Source organism: Martes martes (assembly GCF_963455335.1).
Source record: "Martes martes genome assembly, chromosome: 9".
In the NCBI taxonomy this organism is placed as follows: Eukaryota; Metazoa; Chordata; class Mammalia; order Carnivora; family Mustelidae; genus Martes; species Martes martes.
In genome coordinates, this window is record NC_137896.1 from 15852564 (window position 1) to 15878734 (window position 26171).

Consider the following 26171-nt stretch of genomic DNA (forward strand, 5'->3'; position numbering starts at 1 on the left):
TGTTCATTGTGTACGCTTTTGAATTCCAAACTGTGAATCCATTACTTACTCGAAAACTGTATTTAACTTTAAAAAAATGCATGCTGGCAATAAGAAGTTTATTTATTAACTGCCCTCTGAGGGCCCCTGCAACAATGTGTTCTACATTCTCCAGGGCCAGCATGGGAGGAGACATGCCTAAGCATTACAGAAATAAGCCTAGACAAACAGGCTCACTTTTTTCTATATCCCGAGTCAAAAAAACTCCCCTAATCTTCAAACTTTTTTTTTAGATAAAAAACAGGAGAGGAACATAAATACATAACTGCTTTTCCCTGCAATATTTGTCTGTGTTAGAGGCTTCGCCCTGCTAACAGGATGGGGATTGAAGGTGAGAACAATTAACAGAGGCACTGACCATGTCAGGACATGCACCCACACAGAGCAGGAAGATGGGTAAGCAGTCCTAAAGGTCCTGAGGCTGGTTCGAATCTCAGCACAGAGACCTGCTACACAATCCTAGCTCAGGAAACCATCAAAGCCTTCCATGTCCAGACAGAAACATAAGAGGACTCCCAAGATCACTGGTCTTCATGATTTCCTAGCAGATTTGGAGGTCAAAATTTGTTACGGAAATTCTCTCAGCTCTTTATTGAGCTACCATTTTATTAAGTATCATTTGAAACTGAACTGTTGTTTGGGTTTGAAACCCATTCCAATGTAAGATTTGATCTGAAATCCTAGGAAGTTTGGAGTTTCAGAATTTCTTACTTTGCAGTGCTACTGGGTCCAGCATATTCCTTTCCAAAGCCTTACAACACAAAGGACATTTGCACCAGGTCTCCTGTGCAGGAGATACACGAAACCACATGACTTTAGAGAAAGGCCTCAGCGACACCATCTTCCTCTGGCACCCTACTGACACTCCCCTCCGCATCAGTCCTGTGTCACAGGCAGTGCAGAGTGAACAAGAGAGCAGTAGAAAAGGCATGGGCTCCAGAATCAGCCTGACACAGACATTAGTAGCGGCTAGGCAGCTATCAATCTTGGCGGGGACCTTGAAGAACATACTTACTTCCACTTCCTCAGCTAGAAAACAGGAATGACAGAAACGGAGTAAGAAAAAGCAAGGCGGCCACACAGACCAGGAGCAGATGCGGCATCTCTTAGGGCTGCTTCCCTGGCCCCCCACACTGACTAGAATCAGCAGCTGACCAAGTCGCCATCCCCTCGAGTCGGGTCTTGCGAGATCTGAAAAGTGAATTCCTGACTGTCCTCCAGTTCTTTTACTTGGGAGGCTTACATCACTTTTCAGGAAAAATTTAAGCAAAATATCCATATATTTCAAGTTTCATATGAGGGAATACTTTAGACACAAGGCTCTCCTGTTTCCTAACCCAAGTCATCTGTCTTGGGATGTGGGAGACCACATCTTCTGCTGAGAGAGGAAGCAGGCAGTAGGCCACCACTTTTGAACATCTCGATCACTCCCTGCTACCCACCCACAGCCTGGAAATCATTTTCCTGACACTTAAGAGTTTAAGAAACAGAGAAGCAGGGTGCCTGGGTGGCTCAGTCAGTTGAGCGTCTCTCGATTTTGGCTCAGGTTGTGGTCTTGAGACTCTCATGGGGCTCTGCCCTCAGCAGGGAGTCAGCTTGGGACTCTCTCCCTCTGCCCCCTCCTGCCTGTGCACTCCCTCTCTCTAAAATGAATGAATAAATCTTTAAAAGTAAGGAAAGGAGGAAGGGAGGGAAGGAGGGAAGGAGGGAGGGAAGGAGAAAGAAAGAGAAAGAAATAAAGAAGGAAAGAAAAAGAAAAAGAAAGGAAAGGAAGAGAAAGGGAGGAAAGAAAGAAAAAGGGAGGAAGAAAGGAGAGAGGGAGGGAGGAAGGAAAGGGAGAGAGAAGCAATTACAGAACAAGCAGACTTTGAATCAGGAGAGCTGGGTTTGGTTCGCAACTCTGCAGTCATTTGCTGTTTGGGCTTACTGCAATTTTGGAGAATTTCCATTCCTTCATCTCTAAAATGAGAATAAGACCATGTCCTTCCCAAGGCTGTTGTAAAGACTTCATAAGATGATTTGTGTGAAGATATAGGATACATGGTGCCTGCATATAATAAATCCAAGAGCTGTGAAGAGTCTGACAGCTGTATCACTTCCTACACTTCCTTTTTATTTAGTAAGTCAGTAGACATCTATTAACTGAGGCCTCACAATCATCCTATGAGACAGAGAGCACAGGTACTGGTATTCCCGCTTCACAGAGGAGGAAACCAGGATGAAAAAGGGCTAGAAACAGGCCACTTAAGATCCAAGGGCCAGAGTGGAGCAGGACCTGGAAGGCAGGTTACTGACCCTATTCCCACACTGCTCTCACTCTCCATCATCTGCTAAATAGGATTCTAATGCCTTTGGGACTGTTGTTCCTAAAGACGTCAAAATTATAGTTTATAACTTAAATTCTGATGATCTTTGTTTATTCACAAAGAATTATTTTTATACCCTTCATATTTCTGACAGAAGTATTTCTCTACAGATGATGATTTTGAGAGTTTGGCCAGGGAGCATACACACAGAGAGAGGTTCCCATCCTAATTAATTCTATATTTTCTTAATTTATTATTTTTATAACGTGGCCTTCATTACCCCCCAAAGCATCACTTCTTTCCATCTGTCTTACAGATAGAGGAAGAGATACATATTCCTTTGCAACTGCTGGACGGGTGCTGAGAGCCTGGATCTATCTTTTTGCCTCCAAAGTTTTTTAATGATTCACAGCCCCTACCTCTGGGTCCTCGGCATCAATCTGGTTTAGGTGGATGTCTCCCGTCGTGAGCCACTGGAAAACAACATCCTGGATTTAAAAAATAAACACAGAATTAGACACTTGGTTATTTGAGAAAATCAAGACAGGGCTAGAGAGTCAAATCAATCAGGAAAAAAATGATAAAAAGAAAGAGACTACATAGCCATGTTTCAAAAAAGAGTAGCTCCCCTTCTCTTGGTGAGATCATATGAAAACAACTAAGTTTCCCTAACCCTAATATCACTTTTCCTATTGAAAATTGAGCATTTATCTTAGAGCACCTTCACTTTTAACGACAGGATAAAATGTACTAAAACTTGCTCACGATCCCGAAACAATCCCTGTTTACAAGTGCCGATGACATTTGTGAACTTAACAGCAGACTACATCTAGATGCCCCTGGAATGTGTCTAGAGACACCAGAATTTCATGTGCATTCTGCAGAAACAAGATCTCAATCAATCTTTCAATACAGTAACAGTGCAAAAGGATGAAGGAATTTGTTTCATTCATGAAAAAGTTCAGTGGGACCCTCTTCCTCCCACAACTGAGTCATCTGAATCACACCCATGTCCAGCTCCGGCATGCACCATGTGTCATCCTTCACAGGACATGTTCCCTTCACACTATGCTGATAAGCAACTGCAGTGCCTTCACCTCCTTCCCCACATCAGCCCGTAACCAGTCCTGTTATAACCCCTCCCAGCATCACCTGCCGGCCAGCCCCTCTCCTCATTCCCACCTTCACCACCTTCACTCAGGTCATCGTCCCCTCTTGGCTGGCTGATTCCGCCAACCTCCTACCTGGCCCTAGGTTGCCTCCTCCCTCTCACCTTTCACATGTCTGACTGAGGAGTCTTTCTGAAACACAGATCTGACTATGCCCAAGGCTGCTGGACACTCTACAAGTGCTCTCCATAGCTTCCTGGAGGCCTTCTAATCAAGTTCCTGGGCTGTCTACATGAGGCCCTGGTTAAGCCTACTCCTCACCTCTCCTCCAGGATTGGCTCCCACCCCAACATGGCATGCTTAAAAACATTCACATCCTTCTAAATTTATACCTCTGTCTCTCATGCTCTCTCTCAAGGTACTATGAATGTTTTCAAAGCAGGGACTGTGCCTGACTCAACCTGGTATTCTTAGTGGAGGCATATAATGGATTCTGAAGAGCAGGTTTTATTTTTTACTTTTTTAAAGTTTTTTATTTAAGTAATCTCTATACCCATTGTGGGGCTTGAACTCATGACCCAAGATCAAGAGTTACATGCTCTTCTCTCTCTTTTTTTTTTTTAAAGATTATTTATTTATTTATTTGATACACAAAGATCTCAAGTAGGCAGAGAGGCAGGCAGAGAGAGAGGAAGGGAGAGAGGAAGGGAAGCAGGCTCTCTGCTGAGCAGAGAGCCTGATGCAGGGCTCTATCCCAGGATCCTGGGATAATGACCTGAGCTGAAGGCAGAGGCTATAACCCACTGAGCCACCAAGGCGCCCCGGAGAGTCACATGCTCTTCTGACTGAACCAGCCAGGTGTCCCTGAAGATCTGGTCTTAAATGAACAGATGAGCTTAGCAGTATTTTTTTTAATGACATGAAAATCATACACATTATACCTTAATGTGATGAAAGAGAAGAACCTACCATGATTTTGCTGTTTTCTTCTTTATCCAAATATTGGTCATTGAACATGTGACATGAGCCAAGCACTGCCAGCTTCCCACCTTGGTTCTGTCAATGACAAAGTAGTGTTAGATACTCAGACCCCAAAATGCACCACATACATCCTAGTCCCCAAAAACTTATCATCAGAATGTGAGCAACTGTCTATACTCACTGCCAACTGACATCAGGATTTTAATGACCTAGAAATATCAACTATGACAGCAACTATATTCCCACCTGCTTCTCATTTTAGACACTTCTATATCCTCCTACTTGACTTTAACAAAAACCAATGTGAATTAGATCTATAACATTTTCCCAGTTAACTTATAAATGAAGATTATAATCCTAAAGGAAAAAATCCAAAAGCAATCTGTAGAGATTTAAAGATATTTTATCAGTATGAAAAGACAGTATTTAATGGGCGCCTGGGTGGCTCAGTGGGTTAAGCTTCTGCCTTCGACTCAGGTCATGGCCTCAGGGTCCTGGAATCGAGCCCCGCTTCCAGCTCTCTGCTCAGCAGGGGGCCTGCTTCCTCCTCTCTCTCTGCCTGCCTCTCTGCCTACCTGTGATCTCTCTCTGTCAAATAAATAAATAAAATCTTAAAAAAAAAAAAAAGAAGACAGTATTTAAGATCCAAACAGAAAAGTAATCCATGAGCATGAAAAATTCACAGAAGAGGGCACCTGGATGGCTCAGTTAGTTAAGTGTCCCAACTCTTATATGTCATTTGCAAAAATCTTCTCCCACCCTGTCAAGTGTCCAACTCTTGATATCAGCTCAGGTCATGATCTCAGGGTTGTGAGATCGAGTCCTATGTCGGGCTCTATGGTGGACATGGAGCCTGCTTAAGATTCTCTCTTCCTCCCACCCCTCCCCCATTTCTCTCTCTTTCGCTCTCTCTCTCAAAAAAGAAAAAAAAATTCACAAAAGAAATAACTGGTTAATAAGAAAAAATTTAATTAGTAGTTAAAAAAATCAAAACAAAGTATTTTTGCCTATCAGATTAATAAATATGAAAAAGATGACTACAAACAGTGTCAGATTTCAACGAAAAAAGTTCTTTTACACATTGCTGAAACTGTCAATGTATGCAAGAAAGCATATAAAACTCTATGGACAATTTTGCAGTCATAATCACAGAAAGTCAGAAATAAATTCAAATGTTCAGCCACAGAAACAGTAGGTAAGAATAAGGGAACCTCCTGCAGTGGTGAAGCTATATGTTACAAAGGGTTTTCAGTAACCCAGAAGAAGGCTTCTGTCATAACATGAGGTGATTTTTTTTTTAACATAAGGTTAAAAAAAAAAGTATACCATAAATTGTATAGCTACCCTAGTTTAAAGTCCATGCGGCAAATATACAAACATGAGCTGCAAAAAAAAGTAGGAGAAAATTATCACAATGTCAGTTCTGTAGTGAGAAATTCTTTTTTTTCCCCTTCATCTCTGTATTTTTCAATTTTTCTACAATGAGCATAAATTACTTTTATAATGAGGAAAATAGTACAATGTAAAACAACAAAATGAATTCAGTGTTTCCTGCAACATCACACACAGAAACAGGCACAGTGGTGATGGTACTAGGAAAGAACTACTCTCAAGCCAGAGATGTCAAGAGATACAAATACACAAATACCATAAATAAAACAAGATTTGCAAAACAAACTGTGACTTACGCCACATTAAAAGCAAATGGTTCATAGGAAAAATAACACTATTATCACAAAATAACCATTGAAAGCACACCAGTTACTGAGAACAGGAAGTGAATCTGGTGGAATTCCAAAGAAAGAATGGAGGAGTGCTGAATGAACTCCACTGTGATTTGAACCCTCATATGTAAGCAAATACAGGACGAGAAAAGGACTTTCCTTCTCACTACTACCAGTTAGGTCTATATTTTTTCTTCACTATTCTTTTTTTTCCCTGCCTCATTTATTTCAGACTATAGATCTTCCTTCAATCCTTTTATTCTGGACAGAGATTCTACCACTGTCTTCAGTTTCCTTTTCCATCTTTTGTCTATAATTTGTTTCAATTAAATAAGAGTCTATCTACTTCAGGACTGATTTGCTCCTTTAATATTAATGAGTTTATCCTGTAAATGAAAGACCTAGAAAGGATCCTGACAAGCTCAAGAAGGCCATGGCCCTGGGCGAGGAGGCAAAACACACCCCCCCACAACCCCATGCTAGCCTCACCCCGCTAGGGGTTTCTAGGAGTATGGGAGTGGCCCCTCTCAGGCATTACTGGTTTATCTCACAAACTTAAAAGTGACAGTAAAAACCTCTTAAAGAGTGTGTTTTTAGGGCAGGACAAAAAGCTTGTTAGGAGGGCGCCTCGGTGGTTCCATCAGTTCAGCAGTTGAGCATCTGACTCTCAATTCAGTTCAGGTCGTGATCTCAGGGTCCTGGGATGGGCCTGTGGCAGGCTCCCCCACCCAACAAAGAGTCTACTTGAGAGTCTCTCACTCCTTCTCCCTATGCCCCTAACCCCACCTGCACATGTTCTCTCTCTAAATAAATACATAAAATCTTTTTTAAAAACTAAAATAAAACCTTCTTAGGAAAAGAAAACAGGCTTTAAATAACTAGGCAATGAGCAGATGATAATCTCATGAGTTCTAGAAGAATCACCACAGTTAGCACAGAACTCTGTACCTAATAGATGTTTCATAAAAATCCACTGAGGAAGCTAGGTGAAGTCTCTGCACACAGTTAAAAAATAAAAAATCAGGGGCGCCTGGGTGGCTCAGTGGGTTAAAGCCTCTGCCTTTGGCTCGGGTAATGATCGCAGGGTCCTGGGACTGAGCCCCGCGTCGGGTTCTCTGCTTGGCAGGGAGCCTGCTTCCTCCTCTCTCTGCCTGCCTCTCTGCCTACTTGTGATCTGTCTGTCAAATAAATAAATAAAATCTTTAAAAAAAAAATCATTGGGGTGCCTGGGTGGCTCAATCGGTTAAGTTTCCAACTCTTGATTTTTGGTTCAGGTCATGATCTCAGCGTTGTGAGATGGAGCCCCAGGCCATATTAGGCTCCATGCTGGGCGTGGAGCCTGCTTGAGATTCTCCCTCTCCATCTTTAAATAAATAAATAATCAAATTATACTACCAGATGCCCCCTAAGATAGTTGTCTCATGGGGCGCCTGGGTGGCTCAGTGGGTTAGGCGGGGAGCCTGCTTCCCCCTCTCTCTCTGCCTGCCTCTCTGTCTACTTGTGATCTCTGTCAAATAAATAAATAAAATCTTTAAAAAAAAAGCTGTCTCATTACTTTTGTGACTATAAATTGACAGTTTCTATAAACTGATTATTTCCACATCTTGAATCATTTAATACTTCACTCTAATTTTAAGACAGTATTTCCAATTGTTTGGGAGAAACTAACTACCATAATAACTATTGTAAATTTTGTCCAAATCTCTTCTTTCAAAAACAGCATAAATATTTATTTACTTACTAATAAAATGAAGTCAGACCTTTTAAATATGGGAGAGAAAAGTAATACCTAAATCCCACAAAGAAAAATAAGATGTGAGGAACTAGAGAAAAACTGGGAGGTCAGCTGGTGAATTCTAAGTCTCGGTAGACAAATAAAGTTTCAGCAAAACATGAATTAAAAGGCAGTGAATGGGTGGGGCCTCTGGGTGGCTCACTCAGTTGAGTGCCTGACTCTTGATTTAGGTCTTAATCTCAGGGTCATGAGCTCAAGTCCTGCACTGGGCAGTGGATAAGTGGGATCACGCTGAGAGGCATTATGTCCTCTGGGACCATCTACTGCCACATTCTGTGGGGTTTCCAGGATAAGAACTGAGCAACTAGTCTTCTGATACGTTGCCCTGGGACAAACTAAAATAACAGCACAACTGTGTACATTTTGGCATTGTGTGCTAACTCACCCTTTCCCTGGAGAGACTCTTACGCTGAGGGTGAGAGCCCGTAGTCATAGACAGTTATCATACAGGTAGCCTCATGCTACCGTGGAATAGCTTTGGATTTAGAATGGTAAGAATAAGGTTTAGGTCTCGACTCCATTGATTACTGGACGATCTGCTGTTCCCCCATAAATTAAGTGAGTTAACTGAAATACTACCCACAGGGCTGGTGTAAAGATCGGTGAGAAAACATATGAAACTCCTCTGGAAGTAGCAGTTTTTATTATTTCAATAATAAAAATAACATATCCACCCAAATCTAAGAAAGGCTGTACCTTCGAGTGATAGAACGCCAGAATGGGTCTGTTAAGCGGGAAACAGACGGAGCCTGTGGACAGAACGGCCACTGCAGGTTTCATGACACTCAGTGTGGCACCAAAAGGATAGACAAAGGTAAGAGCCCTGAAAGAAATTAAAGAAACACTCAAATTAAAAAAAAATGAATTAAAAAATTTTGAAGATAATTTCAGTGCCTCTTGAACAATTTATGATCAAACACAAAGGGTTTTTTTTTGCGGGGGGGAGGATGGTCAGGAGTAAAAAACCAAAGTTTTATTACATACACACAGAGGCTCAATAACAAAATTGAGACCCAAAGAAATGACCAAGGCAGGCAGTTTCTTAACACTTTTTATACAGAGACAATAAATGTGTGAGGGATTGACAGATAAAGAAAACAGGTATTTGAGGACTTTAGTTAGGAATTCTAAGTGGAATCTGGGCCGAGGTAATAGACCAGTAAAAAGGCAGCAAGGTTTATTTCTATAGCTTCCTCAACTTTAAGTTCCCTACCTCATCTGGTGATAAGGATATCTTTTACTTCTTCCTTTGTTTTTCTTTTTCAATTTTTTATTTAAATTCTGGTTAGTTAACATACAGTGTAATATTGGTTTCAGGAGTAGAATTTCGTGACTCATCACTTATGAACAACCCGTGCCCACCACAAAGAGCGCCCTCCTTAATGCCCATCCCCCACCTACTTCTCTCCATCAACCCTCAGTTTGTTCTCTATCATTAAAAGTCTCTTATGGTTTGCTTCCTTTTTCCCCTTCCCATATGCTCTTCTGTTTTGTTTCCTAAATTCCACATATGAGTGAAATCATACAGTATTTGGCACTCTCTGACAGACTTATTTTACTTAGCATGATACACTCTAGCTCTATTCACATGGATTGCAAATGGGAAGATTTCATTCTTTCTGATGGCTGAGCAATATTCCACTATGTACACATACCACATCTTTACCCATTCATCATTGGGCTCTCTCCACAGTTGGGCTATTGTTGATAATGCTGCTGTAAACATCATAGTGCATGTGCCCCCTTGAATCAGTCATTTCTGTATTCTTTGGGTAAATACCTAGTAGTTCAATTGCTGGGTCATAGGGTAGTTCTTTCTTTAACTTTCCAAGGAACCTCCATACTGTTTTCCAGAATGGCTGCACCAATTTGTACTCCCACCAATACTGTAAAAGAGTTCCCCTTTCTCTGCATCGTCACCAACATCTGTTGTTTCCTGTGTTGTTAATTTTAGCCATTCGGACAGGTGTGCGGTGGTACCTCATCACAAACACAAAACTTAAAACAAAAACAAAAACACAAAATTTGCTCTAAGCTTTGGTTTGTCAACTCAAAAATTGGTATAACTCTAGCTACTAGTTTAATAAAGCATTTTCCAAATCTGAATGCAAACTCACAACATAATCACATGTGTAAATGGTTGTAACTGGAAGAACTAAAGAAATCCCTATGGTGGAGGAGGAAGAGGGGCCCTCATCGTACAGCTGAACTAGGGATACAAATGAGCCTACTCTGTATGACAATGTCTTCCAAGCAAGCAGTTCCCTCTTCCTTACAGATCTGACTGGTGTCATCTCCAGGAATGAATGGCTGTCATTAGAAGGCCCCGTTTCCAGTCGAGTGCTTATAAGAATAGAGTCTCCAGTGAGTGCTTATAAGAATAGAGTCGTGACATCAGACACTTCTACACACACCTGCCTGGCCTCCTTCCCCCACCCTCCTAACAAACACTTAAGAGTATCTGGAGTGCATCAGTCTGACCTGGGGCAAATTACTCCTAAAAAGGGGTAAGGGAAGGGTGCAGACCCAGGGGTGTGCCCAACCCCTGCAGGAGGGGTTAAGGCTTAACTGAAAGCAAGATGGAGCTCCGCAAAGGTACTTGTTTGAAGGAAGTGCTCTCTGAATGAAGAAAAACAGGAATCTTATAACAAAGCGTAAAGTTAGAAACTGGGGGAGGGGCACCATGAAGCGCTCTCTATGAAGCTAATGTGAATTTTCCTTTCTCTTAGACCATGAGAAAATTCCTTATAGCTTAAGTTTAAAATAATTCCCTTCCAGAGTTAGTTTCCCCCTCACTTAGTCAATCTCACCTACCCATCTGCCTTCCGTGTCATATCCTGGGTGAGAAGTGGCACCTGCCCCACATTCTCTATTCTCCCCCTTGCACCCTGCCCCAGCAGTAGCCCAGGAAAGGGGACTGTAGCCGTGAGTCCCACGCCAGAAACAGAAAGAAAGGAGCAGTTGTCATGGAGGAGGAAAAGGGATGTGGGAGAAATAGTTACATGGATGTGAGTGCACATCCTTGCCTCACACTTCCCCCAAATGCACGCCAAGGAGAAGAGTCTCAAGGAGGAAGGAAGAATGGACACTTGAGTCATACAATGAAAACTGTCAGCTGAGGGACGCCTGGGTGGCTCAGTTGGTTAAGCGGCTGCCTTCAGCTCAGGTCATGATCCCAGCGTCCTGGGATCGAGTCCCACATCGGGCTCCTTGCTCAGCAGGGAGCCTGCTTCTCCCTCTGCCTCTGCCTGCCACTCTGCCTGCCTGTGCTTGTTCGCTCTCTCTCCCTCTCTCTCTGAAAAATAAATAAATAAAATCTTTAAAAAAAAAAAAAACTGTCAGCTGTATTTACTCCTCTCCTTTATTATTACTAAGAACGCAATCAGACTGACATTTTGATAGGATTTTAAGCATAAGGCTATACATCCACCCAAAAGCCAAAAACAGGATTTTTCCAAACTACACATGAATGAGCAAGATTGGCTGCGGGAATAGCTGGGAAAGTGTATTCCTGGGCAAGGGAACAGATATGTACTGGCCCTAAGGTGGGAATGAGCTCAGCATATTTAAGGAACTGAAACAAAGTCAGTGTGGCTACAGCTGAGTGAGAGATAGGAAAACGGACATGATAGAAAAATAGGTTAAATGAGAACCTCAGACTTCAACAGGTCAAGAGTTTTCAAAACACAAACAAGACTAGGTCTCCACATCTCAGAGCCTGCCCAGAAACCGCTACTTCCAGGATGACCCAGGAAACAGCTGCCCGTCACCACAATTACAGAGGACTTAGTAACACGACAGCAGGTAAGTACTACACCACATGGCTTACAAAGCACCTCGAAAAATATGGCCTCAGTGGAGTCTCCCAGCAACTTCATGAGATTCATTTTGTCTCCATTACATAGACGTGGAAACAGAAGCTAAGAGTAACTTGCCTGGGTCACCCTGCAAGTAAGACATGAAAATAGAAACTTCTACCGCCAAGTCCACGGTTCTTTCACCTACACCAACTGGATAAGCTGACACGAAGCTTAAGAATTAGGTTATGGGGCGGGGGGAGGGGGGGAATGGGTGAAACAGATGCCGGGGACTAAAGAGGACACTTACCATGAACAGTGAAGAATGTTTGGAAATGTTGAATCACTATATTGTATACACCTGAAACTAATGTAACACTATATGTTAATTATACTGGAATTAAAATTAAAAACTTACTTGAAAAAAGAGACTGGGCACAGAGCCTACTTAAAAATAAGTAAGTGGGGCATCTGGGTGGCTCAGTGGGTTGAAGCCTCTGCCTTCGGCTTGGGTCAGGGTCCCGGGGTCCTGGGATCGAGCCCTGCGTCGGGCTCTCTGCTCCTCGGGGAGCCTGCTTTCTCCTCTCTCTTTCTGCCTACTTCTCTGCCTGCTTGTGATCTCTGTCTCTCAAATAAATAAATAAAATCTTTTTAAAAATAAATAAATACATACATACATAAGATTATGATTCTCGAATGTCAAAAATGTTAATTCTACGATGTATGTTGCCACACATTTTTCCCTTTTACAATTTTACCTTGGTTTCATCCTAAGAAAGGTCCTCCCTATTTTAAGGACTATAAAAATTCACCTACTTTTAGAAATTTTATGATTTCATTTCTTTTAATATTTAAAATTTTAATCCATCTGAAATATATTTTAGGAGTGTGCTACAAAAATGGAAATTTTTTTCAAATGGTTAGCCACAATTATGCCATCTATTCCCCAATAACTTAGAAATGTCACTAATAATTCTCATCTTTCATATACAGTCTAATTCTAATTTATTTATTTCTCATTATTTCTGCATTAGTACCACATTATTTTTACTACTCGAGTTTTATAATATTCTTTGACTACATAAATGTTCAACTCCTGGGGCGCCTACGGGTGGCTCAGTTGGTTGAGCCTCTGCCTTCAGCTCAGGTCATGATCTCAGGGTCCTGGGATCAAGACTCATGTCAGGCTCTCTGCTTGGCGGGGAGCCTGATTCCCCTCTCTCTTTGCCTCCCTCTCTGCCTACTTGTGACCGCTCTGTCAAATAAATAAATAAAAAATAAAATAAATAAATAAAATAAATAAAAAATAAAAAAAAAAGTTCAACTCTAATCAGGTGAAATATCTCAAAGGTGAAAGGTAAAGCAGAAAAAATATAATACATGGAGGTCGTATAAATGAATAAGAAAAGATAAACCATCAATAGAAAAATGGGCAAAAAGTAGTCAACAAGAAATTCACAGAAGAAACACAGTCAGCCAATAGGTTTTAAAGGCCATCCCACTCAGCCGTAATCAAAGAAATGCAAATTAAAATAAAGAGATGTCATTTTCACTAGAATACTCCATGCTGGGAAGAGAGGATAAAGGAGCATGTTCACAGGGACAGTAAGTGCTACGAACTACCTGGGGGGTAATTTAGCGATGTACCACATTTGGCAATGCAACAATTGGAAAACTTCCAACCAAGAGATTCTAATGCTAAGAATCTAGCCTTACTGGCAAAAATGCACAAAAACTGCACATACAAAGACATTCACTATGTCTGTAATAAAGTAAGTGCTCAATAAATGTTAGGTTTAACTATTAAAACAAAATATCATAAATAACCTCAATGTTCAGCAATAGGAGACTGTTAGATAAATTACGATAATTCCAGTTTAGTCATTTAAAAGGACATGGTGCATCTCTCTCTGTTTATATATGAAAAAAAAAAATCTAGAAATCTAAATACCATATTGTTAAGAGTCATTATCTTTGGGGAAAAGGGTATACATTTATAGTGTAGGACTTCCATTTTCTTCCTTCTGAACTGTTCAAATTGTGTTTTTGGGGGGCGCCTGGGTGGCTCAGTGTGTTTAAGCCTCTGCCTGTGGCTCAGGTCATGATCCCAGGGTCCTGGGATCGAGCCCCACATCGGGCTCTCTGCTCAGCAGGGAGCCTGCTTCCTCCTCTCTCTCTCTGACTGCCTCTCTGCCTACTTGTGATCTGTCTGTCAAATAAATAAATAAAATTTTAAAAACATATATATATATATATACACAAATTGTGTTTTTTGTTTGCTTGGTTGGTTGGTTTTTTGGGCTTTTTTTTGGTGAGAATGACATTTGTAATCAGAAATGAAAACTCTTCACTTCAAAAAAGAAAACTCTTCAAAATGACAAATGCATCCTCTTTAGAGAGCCTCAGAAAACACACTCACTGGGCATTGTTTCCATTGCTTTCCTCATCAATGATTCCAGGCACAGCCTTCCCTGCAGCTCGGCTAATTTCCCTTGAAGAAAAAAAAATTAAATCTAGTAAACAAAAAAATTTAGGAATTTCATACTCCATTCATTAATAGTAAGTATGAACTAACTGCAACGATTTTGCAGACTTGTTCAAAATACAATTCTCAGAACTTAATTAAAGATACACCTACACCTCTTTGTGTAGCTTAAAAAAGTTAACATTCAAATATGAGGATCAGTTCTTCTTTCTTGAGTCCTGAGGGAAAGACCAATATATTAAACTACGTTCTAGACGAGACCCACATTCTAGTCCTATATTCTAGACTCTGTATCACCAGAACCAGGAGAGCACCTGGCATATAACAAACTCAAGTGTGGAATGAATAATTTTAAATAAAGGGAAAAACGCACAGAGAGCGCACCTGACGTTGCTTCTCTCACGCATTCATTTCCCACTTCTCCAAAGGCCCTAATTTACCCCTTAAGATCCAGTGAAACAGAAAAACTTGACTTCACCCCAGTCTCCAGGGGTAGGGAATATGACCTAGTTATACCATCAGGACATTCTATGCCCTCTGCCACAGTGATCAGTTCATGTGGCCCAAGCCAGCTCAAACACAGCAAATCTCGGGACTACTCTTGCTGAGAATGCTGGGACCAAGGCAGGCTCTCTTGCCCTAGATGGTGTGGCATGCCGATATAAATTTGGTAACTGCTAAAACTGTTCAGCCCATAGACACAGGACAGCAGAGCCAAGAGAACTACAGAGCAATGGGACTGGAACCCTAACAACATCATGAATTTTCAGTTAATCTGCACCCAAAGCCTGCCGTATTTCTACACTTTTCAATTACATGAGTCGATAAAATCTCTTTATTGTTTCATCCCATTGAGAGAATAGGGCTTTCTATGCTTGCAGCTGAATGCATTCTGACAAAGAGTGAATGTGGAATATGGTTTCAAAAGATGGGAGGAGGGGCACCTGGGTGGCTCAGTGGGTTAAAGCCTCTGCCTTCAGCTCAGGCCATGATCCCAGGGTCCTGGGATCGAGTCCCACATCGGGCTCTCTGCTCAGCAGGGAGCCTGCTTCCTCCTCTCTCTCTCTCTCTCTCTCTCTCTGCCTACTGGTAATCTCTGTCTGTCAAATAAATAAATAAAATCTTAAAAAAAAAAAAAAGATGGGAGGAATATAATTTGAGGAATGAGAAGTAAAACAATAAACTAAATTATAATATAGTAAAATAAAACAGAGCAACAAAGGAAGAAAGACCAGTGAAAAGAATGTGTGAGATGAGATGAGAGAAGATAGGAATCATTTGTTAAAATATTTCTGCTTTTGGGGCGCCAGGGTGACTCAGTAAGCTGAGCCTCTGCCTTAGGCTTGAGTCATGATCTCAGGGTCCTAGGATCGAGCCCCACATCGGGCTCTCTGCTTAGTGGGGAACCTGCTTCCCCCTCTCTCTCGCCTGGCTCTCTGCCTACTTGTGATCTCTCTCTGCCAAATAAATTTTTTAAAATCTTAAAAAAAAAAATTCTGCTTTTAACACACTTACCTATTCAGGACTCCGTTGGAAACTAGAGCTTCTTTCGGATGGAAATACTTATAATATACGTTTCTAACCACAGCATCTTTAGGGGAAAAGAGAGGAAGTTGCATCTTAGATTAGAAATAGGTTTGATATTATAAACACATATAAAATTTGACCTGAAAGAAATCCTGGAACTCTGTTCCCATTCCTCCCACTTTAATACCATGGAAGAAGTTTAGCCCCAGAAGGCTCAGAATGCCACTGAGATCAGAATGCTGGACCATGCACCCTCAGCCCAGGGCTCTTTCCACTGTACTACTAGCTCCAGAGGGCTACAATATGAATAATAAATAAGAAACAACTGCTTCTACTAAAATAACAATAATCATAATTACCACTATTAACCATGATTCCATATTCTTCTAGAAGAAAGTTAATATTGGTGTCGAATCTGGATTCCCCACCCTCTCCAAGCATCACAAGGATATCACCACCACCGTCAAGGTATTTCTTCAGGACTTCAAACTAGACAAAAGAAAAAAAAAATCTATGAATATACCCAAAAGACTTTTGTCCAAAGGACTTTAAGACCTTAACTACCTGAAAAATAAATATAAGCCACTTAAATATAAATGTATATAAGATAACATAAAAGTTACTCTCTACACAGGATTTCCAAGCTTGTCTTTAAGCATAAAGTTCCAAAATACTCAAACGGAATTCACATTTTCCACCTTGACTATCTAGAAAGCAAACCAAAGGTGGAAACCATTTGCTAAAGAAGCTCACAGGTCACTGAGCAGCAGCCCCGGTCTCAACCCAGTGGAGACAAAATCAGCCCTGGCTGAAAACGACCATAAACTGGTCCAGAGCTGAAAACGATCAGCTCTGGACCAAAGCCGCCCCTCCCTGCCAGCCACAGACATCAGGATGAAGGCATTGCATACCACCCCCAGGGAGGAATTCTGTTCCAGTCATTCATTGACTGATCAACCCATGGTGAGAAATGCATGTTATCTGCTTATCTCCTGGGAATCTCTCTCTTACTTTCCCAAAGCTGGAGAGGGAAGAAAAATCTTGGACTGGTCTTGTTGACCCAGCCTGAGAAAACCTGGTGGGGTGAGTGGTCTAAACCAATAGTCTCTCAACTCTCCTCAAGCATCCCATAAGAAAATGTGAACATGCACTCTGATATGTATGTAAAGTATGTATCTTTATATAATTATAAAACATCCTCTTAAGAAGGGAAATTTTGAAGGATAATAAAGATATGACAAATGCAATTTCCTTCTGGCACCTCAGTGATTCACCACGTACACCCCACTTTGGACACCACCGTCTCAGTCCAGCTCTGCAACAGCAAAACCCTTGCGCTTGCACACTCCCTAGATTTCCTTCTCTCCTCCAGCCCCCTAAATATAGAAAACATAGTTCAACGATTAACATCGCCAAGGTGGATTGTTACCAAATGAGACTAACTCCACAGATTCTGGACTCTCCACAAGACTGCCCCATTCATGGGGATCCTATATAGTATTTTTAGCATTTGTTTCAAAACGTCAGATATAAAGATGTGCTCTAGTTTATGTGTCCTACTGACACTCCAGTGTAAACAAACTGAAATATACATATTCTTCTAGCGCCCATATGCCCAAACATCGACAATTTGAAGTATACATACTCTTTCGTAAGTCATCTTCCTCTAACTTCTTTACATTACAGTTAAGACACTTTTTTTTAAAAAATGGTGGTGGGTACTAATATCTAGGCTTCTCGATTCAGAATAAAGGTACATTTATAATACAGACAGTGATGCCTGGGTGGCTCAGTCGATTAGGAGTCTGACTCTTGGTTTTGGCTCAGGTCATGATCTCAGCGTCATGGGATAGAGCCCCACATCAGGCTCTGCTTAGCATGGAGTCTGCTTGAGGTTCTCTCTCTCTCCCTCTGTCCCTCCCCCCAATTGCACTCTCTCTCTCTCTCTCAAATAAGATAAATAAATAAAATCTTTTAAAAAAGTAATATAGATAGGTGTTGATCTGACAAGGTGGGGATACATGGTCTGGGTCAATTGGTGGTAAGTGAATATCACCACCAGGCAAATACATAAGCCAATGTGGCTGAGGTGGGAACAAAGAAAAACTAAATTCAGTCTAGGTTTTAGCTTGATTCTCACATCTAATATCAGACATATGATGTCCTGTCAAAGAAGTTTCTGGAGGACAACATCAAAGGCAGATCATATAGCCTATGAGGGGTGAACTGACCCCTTTACTGGTCCTAGGAGGCTAGCAACAATGCCCAGGCAGGCAGTGATCTATGCCAGGAGGAAGACCTCTGCTAACCATTTGAATCCGCTTGATGTAAGAATAAAACATAAGGGAATGTTGGTACCTTTTTTTTTTTTTTGAAGACTTTATTTATTTGACAGAGAGAGAGAAAGAGAGAGAACAGCAAGGAGAGCAGCAGGCAGAGGGAGCGGGAAAAGTAAGATCACCCTGAGCAGGGAGCCGGATGCAGGGGCCTGATCCCAGGGCCGTGGGTTCATGAAGGCAGATGCTTAACAACTGAGCCACTCAGGTGCCCCAAAGGAATGTTGGTTCTTAGAAAGAAGTTAAAAGTTTTTCTGCCTTTCCTTCCCATGTCACTCCACCCCTAAAGAGAAGGCATGGTGCAGGAGATGGTCTGGTGGGAGAACATTTTATTAGGCTAACTATGCCTCTCAAGGGATTCTATCTTTTGGAAGCCACTGCTGTCCATCCCTAAGAGCCTGAACATTTGACTGAGTGCCTGTTTCCTGTTGGGAAAATGATCAGACAGGCACAGGTCTCTGACCCTCTTTCTGGATGCCCTGGCTTTTCTGAGGCTGGCTGTTCCTCAGCAAAGACCTGATTACCTCTCTCTTTGTCTTTGCTAGGCGGAGAAGAGTGGTAGCAGGGGAGAAACTATTGGAGTCTGAGGCTAAAAACCAACAAAGACTATAGTACTCCTTCACATGTCACTGCCACTGTGTGTACATTTCCCTCAGGGTCTCATAGGGTGGAGGCAGCTGGCCAAGTCCATGTTCCTAATAGGAATTCCTGCTCCTTCTCTCAATTAACCTCTCAATTAATAACTTAAGTCTCTCTTGATGGCGGCATTGCAGTCAGGTCAACAAAAAAAAGAACAATAGAAATGTTTCCCTGTAGACCTCCTCCCTGTGGCCCCACCCAAAGTCAGAGCAGAAGACCCTGGACTGCCCCAGTCTAAGAACCACACCAGTCCCACCCTGCCTCAGCCTCCCTCCTCCCCACAACCCTCCCTGAGCACCAAAGCACCTGCAAGTTTCTATGAGAAAAGCTCTTGCTGTGTTCTGGGGTTTCTGTTTAGTTGTGGTAAGGTACAAGTAACATTTACCATCTTAACCATTTTTAAGCTTACAGTTCAGTAGTGAAAAACATTCACGTTATTGTGCGTCTCCAGAACTCTTTTCATCTTGCAAAAGTGAAGCCCAATACCTATTAAACTTCTCATTTCCTTCCTCACTCTAGCTCCTGGCAACCACAACTCTAACTTTATATGAACTGGACTACTCTAGGTACGTCATATAAATGGAATCATATAGCACTGGTCTTTTTGTAATTGGCTTCTTTCATTTAGCATAACATCTTCAATATTCACTCATGTTGTAGCATGTATCAGAACTGTCTACCTTTTTAAAAAAAAAAAATATATATATATATTTTTTAATTTGACAGAGAGAGAGACATTGAGAGAGGGAATACAAGCAGGGGGAAAGGGAGAGGGAGAAGGGCTCGATCCCAGAACCTTGGGATGATGACCTGAGCCAAAGGCAGATGTTTAACGACTGAGCCACCAGGGGCCCCTAGAATTCCCTACCTTTTTAAGGCTGAATAATAATTTGTTATATGTATATACCACACTTTGTTTATCCATTCATCTGTTGGTAGACTTAGGTTGCTCCTACGTTTTGGCTATTGTGAATGCTGCTGCTATAAGAATGTACAAATATCTCTTTGAGATTCTACTTTCAATTCTTTTGGATATATATCTAGAAGTGGGACTGCTGGATCATATGATAATTCTATTTTAAATTTTTTGAGGAACTGCCATTCTGTTTTACATAATGGCTGCATACACATATTTTACCTTTCCACCAACAGTGCACACGGGTTCCAGTTTCTCTACATCTTTGCCAATACTTGTGTTCTGGGCTCTACACTTAACATTCTTTGTCTATTCTATGAAATAGAATTAAAAACAGCTTTATTTTAAAAGGAATTTTCCCCTGGGCGCCTGGGTGACTCAGTTGGTTAAACGACTGCCTTCAGCTCAGGTCATGATCCTGGAGTCCCAGGATCGAGTCCCGCATCCCTGTTGAGCAGGGAGCCTGTTTCTCCCTCTGACCTTTCCCCTCTCATTCTCTCTCTCTCTCAAATAACTAACTTTTTAAAAATAAATCAATAATTTCTAAAGATTTAAAAAATAAACAAAATAAATCAAAGGAATTTCCCCCTGCATCGGGCTCCCTGCTCAGCGGGGAGCTTGTTTCTCCCTCTGCCTGCTGCTCTCCCTACTTCTGCTTTCTCTCTCCGTCAAATAAATAAAATCTTTAAAAATAAATAAATAAATAAATGGAATTTTCTTATTTTCAAAACAAAAATATGGCAAACAGGTATGGTTAGTTTTTCATTAGCCTCAACTACGTGTCTGGCACTTGACATGCATTAGTTCAGTTAATGACCATAACAACTCCATAATGAGGGAAAAAGTGCTTACCTTAAGGCAACACAGTGTATGGTGAAGAGGGATTTAAATCCAGAATTTAGAGCGCATGCATCTAACCATCTTATTATAGTTCTTCTTTTTGGGTATTTCTTACCTCAGCTGCAGTAAATTTTTCCCTTGGCCCAGCTGTAATCCACAGTTTCACCCCAATTAGCTTCTCAGATGTGATTTCATCTTTTAAGCTAGAAATACGATTTTTAAAATGTTAGATCCATAATTTAAGCCAATTTAAGAATTATTTTAGCCTCTAGACTATATGGAACCAGAGGCCACAGAGGCCTAGAGATGAAGGGATTTAGAGGTACCTGGTAGAGCCTCTTTCCCAAAGTAAGAATCCCTTCCATAGGCTTGTCCCGGATCAGTCTCTGCTCAAATACTTCCTATAGGCCAAGATGTCCAAATTAACCCACACAAGAGTATAAAGAGTCCTCCAACTACTAATTCAATCAGCTCTGCCATTAGCTGGTATGATATCCTTACCCTATTAAGAAAGACCATTTAGGGGCGCCTGGGTGGCTAAGTGGGTTAAGCCTCTGCCTTCGGCTCAGGTCATGATCCCAGGGTCCTGGGATCGAGCCCCACATCAGGCTCCCTGCTCAGCGGGGAGCCTGCTTCGCCTTCTTATCTCTGCCTGCCTCCCTGCCTGCTTGTGATCTGTCAAATAAATAAATAAAAATCTTTAAAAAAAGAAAAACCATTTATACACGCACAAAGACAAGAAAGGTATTCTCATCTTTCCTTTCCCTAAACTGAAGTATTGACCCAAGTTAAAATATGGAGAAAGACTCTAACCTCTCAAAAAGTTGTATATGTAGGGCGCCTGGGTGGCTCAGTGGGTTAAGCCTCTGCCTTCGGCTCAGGTCATGATCCCAGGGTCCTGGGATCAAGCCCCACATCGGGCTCTCTGCTCAGTAGGGAGCCTGCTTCCCCCTCTCTCTCTGCCTGCCTCTCTGCCTACTTGTGATCTCCCTCTCTGTGTCAAATAAATAAATAAAATCTTAAAAAAAAAAAAAAAAAAAAAAAAAAGTTGTATATGTATAATTAGAATAACTTTTTGGTTTGTGATTTGGGAGACAACTTAATATGCTAAATGCCAATTTTCAAAAGAAATCATTTAGTTACTTCTGAACGATCCTTAAATTGAACTCCTCCTACCTAAACAACTGTTTACATAAGAAAATAAAGACTTTTCTCCTCGTCTCTCTCTGCCTGCCTCTCTGCCTACTTGTGATATGTCTGTCAAATAAATAAACAAAATCTTTAAAAAAAAAAAGGGGGGGGGGCGCCTGGGTGGCTCAGCAGGTTAAAGCCTCTGCCTTCGGCTCAGGTCATGATCCCAGGGTTTTGGGATTGAGCCCCGCATCGGGCTCTCTGCTCAGCGGGGAGCCTGCTTCCTCCTCTGTCTCTGCCTGCCTCTCTGCCTACTTGTGATCTCTCTCTGTCAAATAAATAAATAAAATCTTTAAAAAAAAAAAAAAAAAGAAACTAAAGACTTTCCAATTATTACCAGCAGGCTATTATTATCACTTAGAAGGAAAAACAATATACACAGTCACCTCTGAATCTTCCAATTACTCCGCAGTCTTTTCTGCATGGATTTATAGCCATTGTTGGTGGTAAATATTTCTTTTTTGTATGCATTGAAAAGAATGGTGCTCCGAAGCTCTTTCTCCATGGTTACCTTATGGAAAAAAAGAAGGGATCAGAAAAAGGGAAATAATAAACAATATTCCAAAAGACCCTAAATGGAATAGTCTTCTGGCTTATCCAGAAAGGGCATACAGCTGGAACCTAGCTATGAAATCCCTATGATTCTCAAAGGTTTAGAGTGAAATGCATAATCACAGCCACAGAAATGTTAAGGCCAACTCTGGCTTTTGCCTCCTGTTTCTTTTTTCTTTTTTCTTTTTTTTGTACTGAGATCTGGTAGATATTCTTTTTTTTAATTAATTATTTTTATTAACATATAACGTATTATTTGCCCCCGGGGTACAGATCTGTGAATCATCAGGCTTACACATTTCACAGCGCTCACCATATCACATACCCTCCCCAATGTCCAGAACCCAACCACCTTCTCCCTACGCCTCCACCCCGCAGCAACATTTTTTCCTTCCCTACCCCCCAAACCCTCCACCCTGCCTCTCAAATTCCTCTTATCAGGGAGATCATACGATAATTGTCTTCCTCTGATGGACTTATTTCACTCAGCATAATACCCTCTAGTTCCATCCACCTCGTTGCAAATGGCAAGATTTCGTTTCTTTTGATGGCTGCATAGTATTCCATGGTGTGTGTGTGTGTGTGTGTGTGTGTGTGTGTGTGTGTGTATATATATATATATATATATATATGCCACATATTCTTTATCCATTCATCTGTTGATGGACATCTAGGTTGCCTCCTATTTCTTGCCCTGGCCTTTCCACCAGCCTATTCTCACGACCCCACCCTACCATCACCCTATCTTTATGCCCTTAGAGCATGTTTCCACTTGATTTCTCTCTGCTAACTACTGTTAAGTGTGAGGCATAGTCTTCTAGATTATTTTATACATGTGTTAACATATAATTTTTTTATGATACAGGATCCTATAATATGCACTATTCTGCAACACACTTTTGTCACCTAACCTCGTATCTTTCCATGTCAGTACACATGGATCTACCACCTTTTTTAAAACTGCTACACAATATTGCCTTTATGGATGTACCATAATTTAACCAATCATATACATGAACATATTTTTTCAAAATTTTTCCTAGTAAAACAATGCTACAAACATTATCCTTAAACACGATGTTCTTCCGCACTTTCCAAATTTTTTAAAAAGATTATTTATTTACTTATTTATTTGACAGAGAAAGATCACAAGTAGGCAGAGAGGCAGGCAGAGAGAGAGGAGGGAAGCCTGCTCCCCACTGAGCAGAGAGTCTGATGCGGGGCTCAATCCCAGGACCCTAAGACCATGACCTGAGACGAAGGCAGAGGCCCAACCCACTGAGCCACCCAGGCGCCCTGCGCTTTCTATATTTTAGACTAAATTCCTACTTGTTGAATGGCTAAGTAAATTATTTCCAAACTGCCCTCCAAAAATTGTATTTTTTACTTCCATTAATACTAATGTATTTGTTTGTATATAATCTTACTTCCAATCTTTTTCACCTTTGGTAGTAAAGTGAGCAAAAAAAAAAAAAAAAAAGCCCTCACTGTTTTGATTTGCACTTTGAAATTAGTAAGATGGCCATCTTTCACTGTGCATATTGGCCACTTGTATTTCTTCTGATTATCCTGCTTATGTACTCTGTTCATTTTTCTCTTGGGTTTAATATTTTTCTACCTGATCATTAAATAGTTTCATAAATGTACTTGTCTTTAGATTTAGCCTCTAGCAGCTTTTTTGTTTTGGTTTAGTGGAATTTTGCGGGACCTACAGAAGGTTTTAAATTTTATAGAGTCAAAAGTAGTAATCTTTTCCTTTCTGGCTTCTGCATTATATGACATATTTACAAGAGTTTTTGCTGTGCCAAGATTACAAATACACACAATGCTTTCTTCCAGTATTCTGTTGTGTCGGTTTTTAAGATTTAAATTTTGACCTATTTGGAACTTATTTTGGTCATCAAAATGAGGCTCATTTTCTTTAAAATTATTACTAGAAAGCTGCCTGACACCAAACCACTTTTTCTTCTTCTTTTTTTTTTTTTTAAACAGACTTTATTTACTTATTTGACAGAGAGAAGGAGAGAGAGCACATGCAGGGAGAGCGGCAGGCAGAGGGGAGAGGGAGAAGCAGGCTTCCCCTGGAGCAGGGACCCTGCTGCAGGATGGGGGTGGGGTGGGGACTCAAACCCAGGATCCCAGGATCATGACCTGAGCAGGAGCAGACACTTAACCAAATGAAGCACCCAGGCGCCCCAAAACTACCTTTTCAAAGCTGATTTGAAATACCACCTTGACTACATAATAAATTCCTGTAAGTATCTGTATTTGGATCTATTCTGAATTCCATTACATTCTATCTGCATGTAAGTTCCTGCTCAGTTCCATACTATTTTAATTACAACTTTATAATTACAACTTCATTACAACTTTATTCACTTACAACTTTTACACTATCTGGTGATGCTGCAGAGCTAATCCTCCTTATTGCCCTTACTTTTTAGAATTTTTTCTGCCCAGCCTAGCCTCACATATTTTTTTAATTCCAGTTGAACTTTAAATTTTGTCATCTTAAAAAATAAAAGGCTCATGATTACAGCACCACTATCTTTTCATGTTCCAACTATCTGTGTATACTCTCTTCTTCCCAATATGTACACACAATATTGTATCCAGCTTTTCCCAGTTTCCTGGAAAAAAAAAAAAAAAGTCTTCATGGTTAGTCTCGTAGGTTGTACGCACTCTTGCGTGGTTATGCCATAATGAACTCAATCACTGCCTTTACGGGCATCTTTTCAAAGATTTTGCCATCACAAACACACTGGAATTTACATACCTCTTCTTTTGCCATTGTTTTTGCTGTAGGACAAGTTCCTAGGAGCACGATTCCTAGGTAAAAGGTTTGAGACTAGATGTTACCATTCCTAAGCCAATGCTCTTTCCTACTCAGCAAGACGACTAACAATCCGCCCAGTCGCAGGCGATGGAGATTTGAACCCAGTGCAAGGTTCGGGATCCAGGCCTACATCCGCGGCCCCAGTTTACTCTACCTCAACCAATCTCGATTTTCCACAAGACTGGCCCAAAGGACTCAGGAACAGGCCGGCGAGACCCTCGCCAGCTCCCAGGCAGCCCCAACGGCCCGACAAGCTCAGCCCAGTCGGAGGCTCTTACCTGAGGCCCAGTGACCACCATCTTCACCTGACACCGCCCAGCATCCCGCGGCCAGGTATCCAAGGCCTCTTAGCAACGGCGGTGGCGAGGCGGCGCGCCGGGCAGGCGCACTGGGGCGGGGACCTGCGCCGGAGCAACGTAATGACGACAGAACAGAAATACGCCATTCCGCCTTGAGCGTCACGGGGCAGGAGGGCAGGGGGCGGGGCTAATAGGGGACTGTACCATTATGTTGGCTGAGGGGTAAAATCAAACAGAACGTGAATTAACTTTAAGCCAAAGAAAAGCCCACCTCGCTTTGTCCTTTAATGTCAAGTATTCTTAGAGACTGATAAAAAATGGTAGGGCCCTAGGGCCCAAACTTCGCTCCACCCTGAGGGAGAAGAGTGAAGGCTTCCGATGGGGTGGGGGGATGCCCCAGCCTAGACCCCAAGGGCGCAGGTGCGGAGCCGAGGTGGGGCTTGGACCGTGCGTCGGGGTGCAGGTGCCTTGAACCCAGGTTAGCGGCTCCGTGCAGTGCGTGGAAGGGACTCAGCGTCTTGGGAGCCCAGGAAAGACTTCCTGGGGGAGGGTGGTTAGGTTTAGGGGTGCGAATGGTCACTCGAGATAGTTCTTCGTTGATGAGCCCAGCATCTCTGAGTGCCCCCGCGTCAGGCCCGGGGTATGGACGTGAGCCCGCCCTCTGGGCCTCCCCAGACACGGAGTTAGACCTTGGCCAGATCGTACAAAAACAGTGATAATATAAACTGTATTGTTAAGGGAGCTGTGAGGGCCCGGAGATGGTCTGAAGGGCGGCCCGGATGAACAGAGATATGACTGA

General features: G+C 41.8%; 1 protein-coding gene across 4 annotated transcripts in view; it reads right to left on the bottom strand.

Moving 5' to 3' along the window:
* IFT52 (intraflagellar transport 52) overlaps positions 1-25481 on the bottom strand; it is a 38104-nt gene extending 12623 nt beyond the window's left edge. The window contains exons 1-10 of one of the 4 annotated variants that reach the window (XM_080814212.1): positions 25352-25475; positions 25014-25066; positions 22072-22196; positions 20610-20697; positions 16123-16252; positions 15752-15827; positions 14171-14242; positions 8651-8777; positions 4424-4510; positions 2765-2833 (exon numbers count right to left, since the gene is read on the bottom strand). In XM_080814212.1, coding sequence (XP_080670338.1) covers positions 2765-2833; positions 4424-4510; positions 8651-8777; positions 14171-14242; positions 15752-15827; positions 16123-16252; positions 20610-20697; positions 22072-22196; positions 25014-25028 — 789 coding nt within the window. In that variant the 5' untranslated portion in view covers positions 25029-25066; positions 25352-25475. Of the gene's footprint in view, positions 1-2764; positions 2834-4423; positions 4511-8650; positions 8778-12061; positions 12119-14170; positions 14243-15751; positions 15828-16122; positions 16253-20609; positions 20698-22071; positions 22197-25013; positions 25067-25351 lie in introns of all 4 variants that reach the window. The other 3 variants (XM_080814214.1, XM_080814211.1, XM_080814213.1) reach the window with 3 other exon arrangements.
* Between the last annotated feature and the right edge of the window lie 690 nt (positions 25482-26171).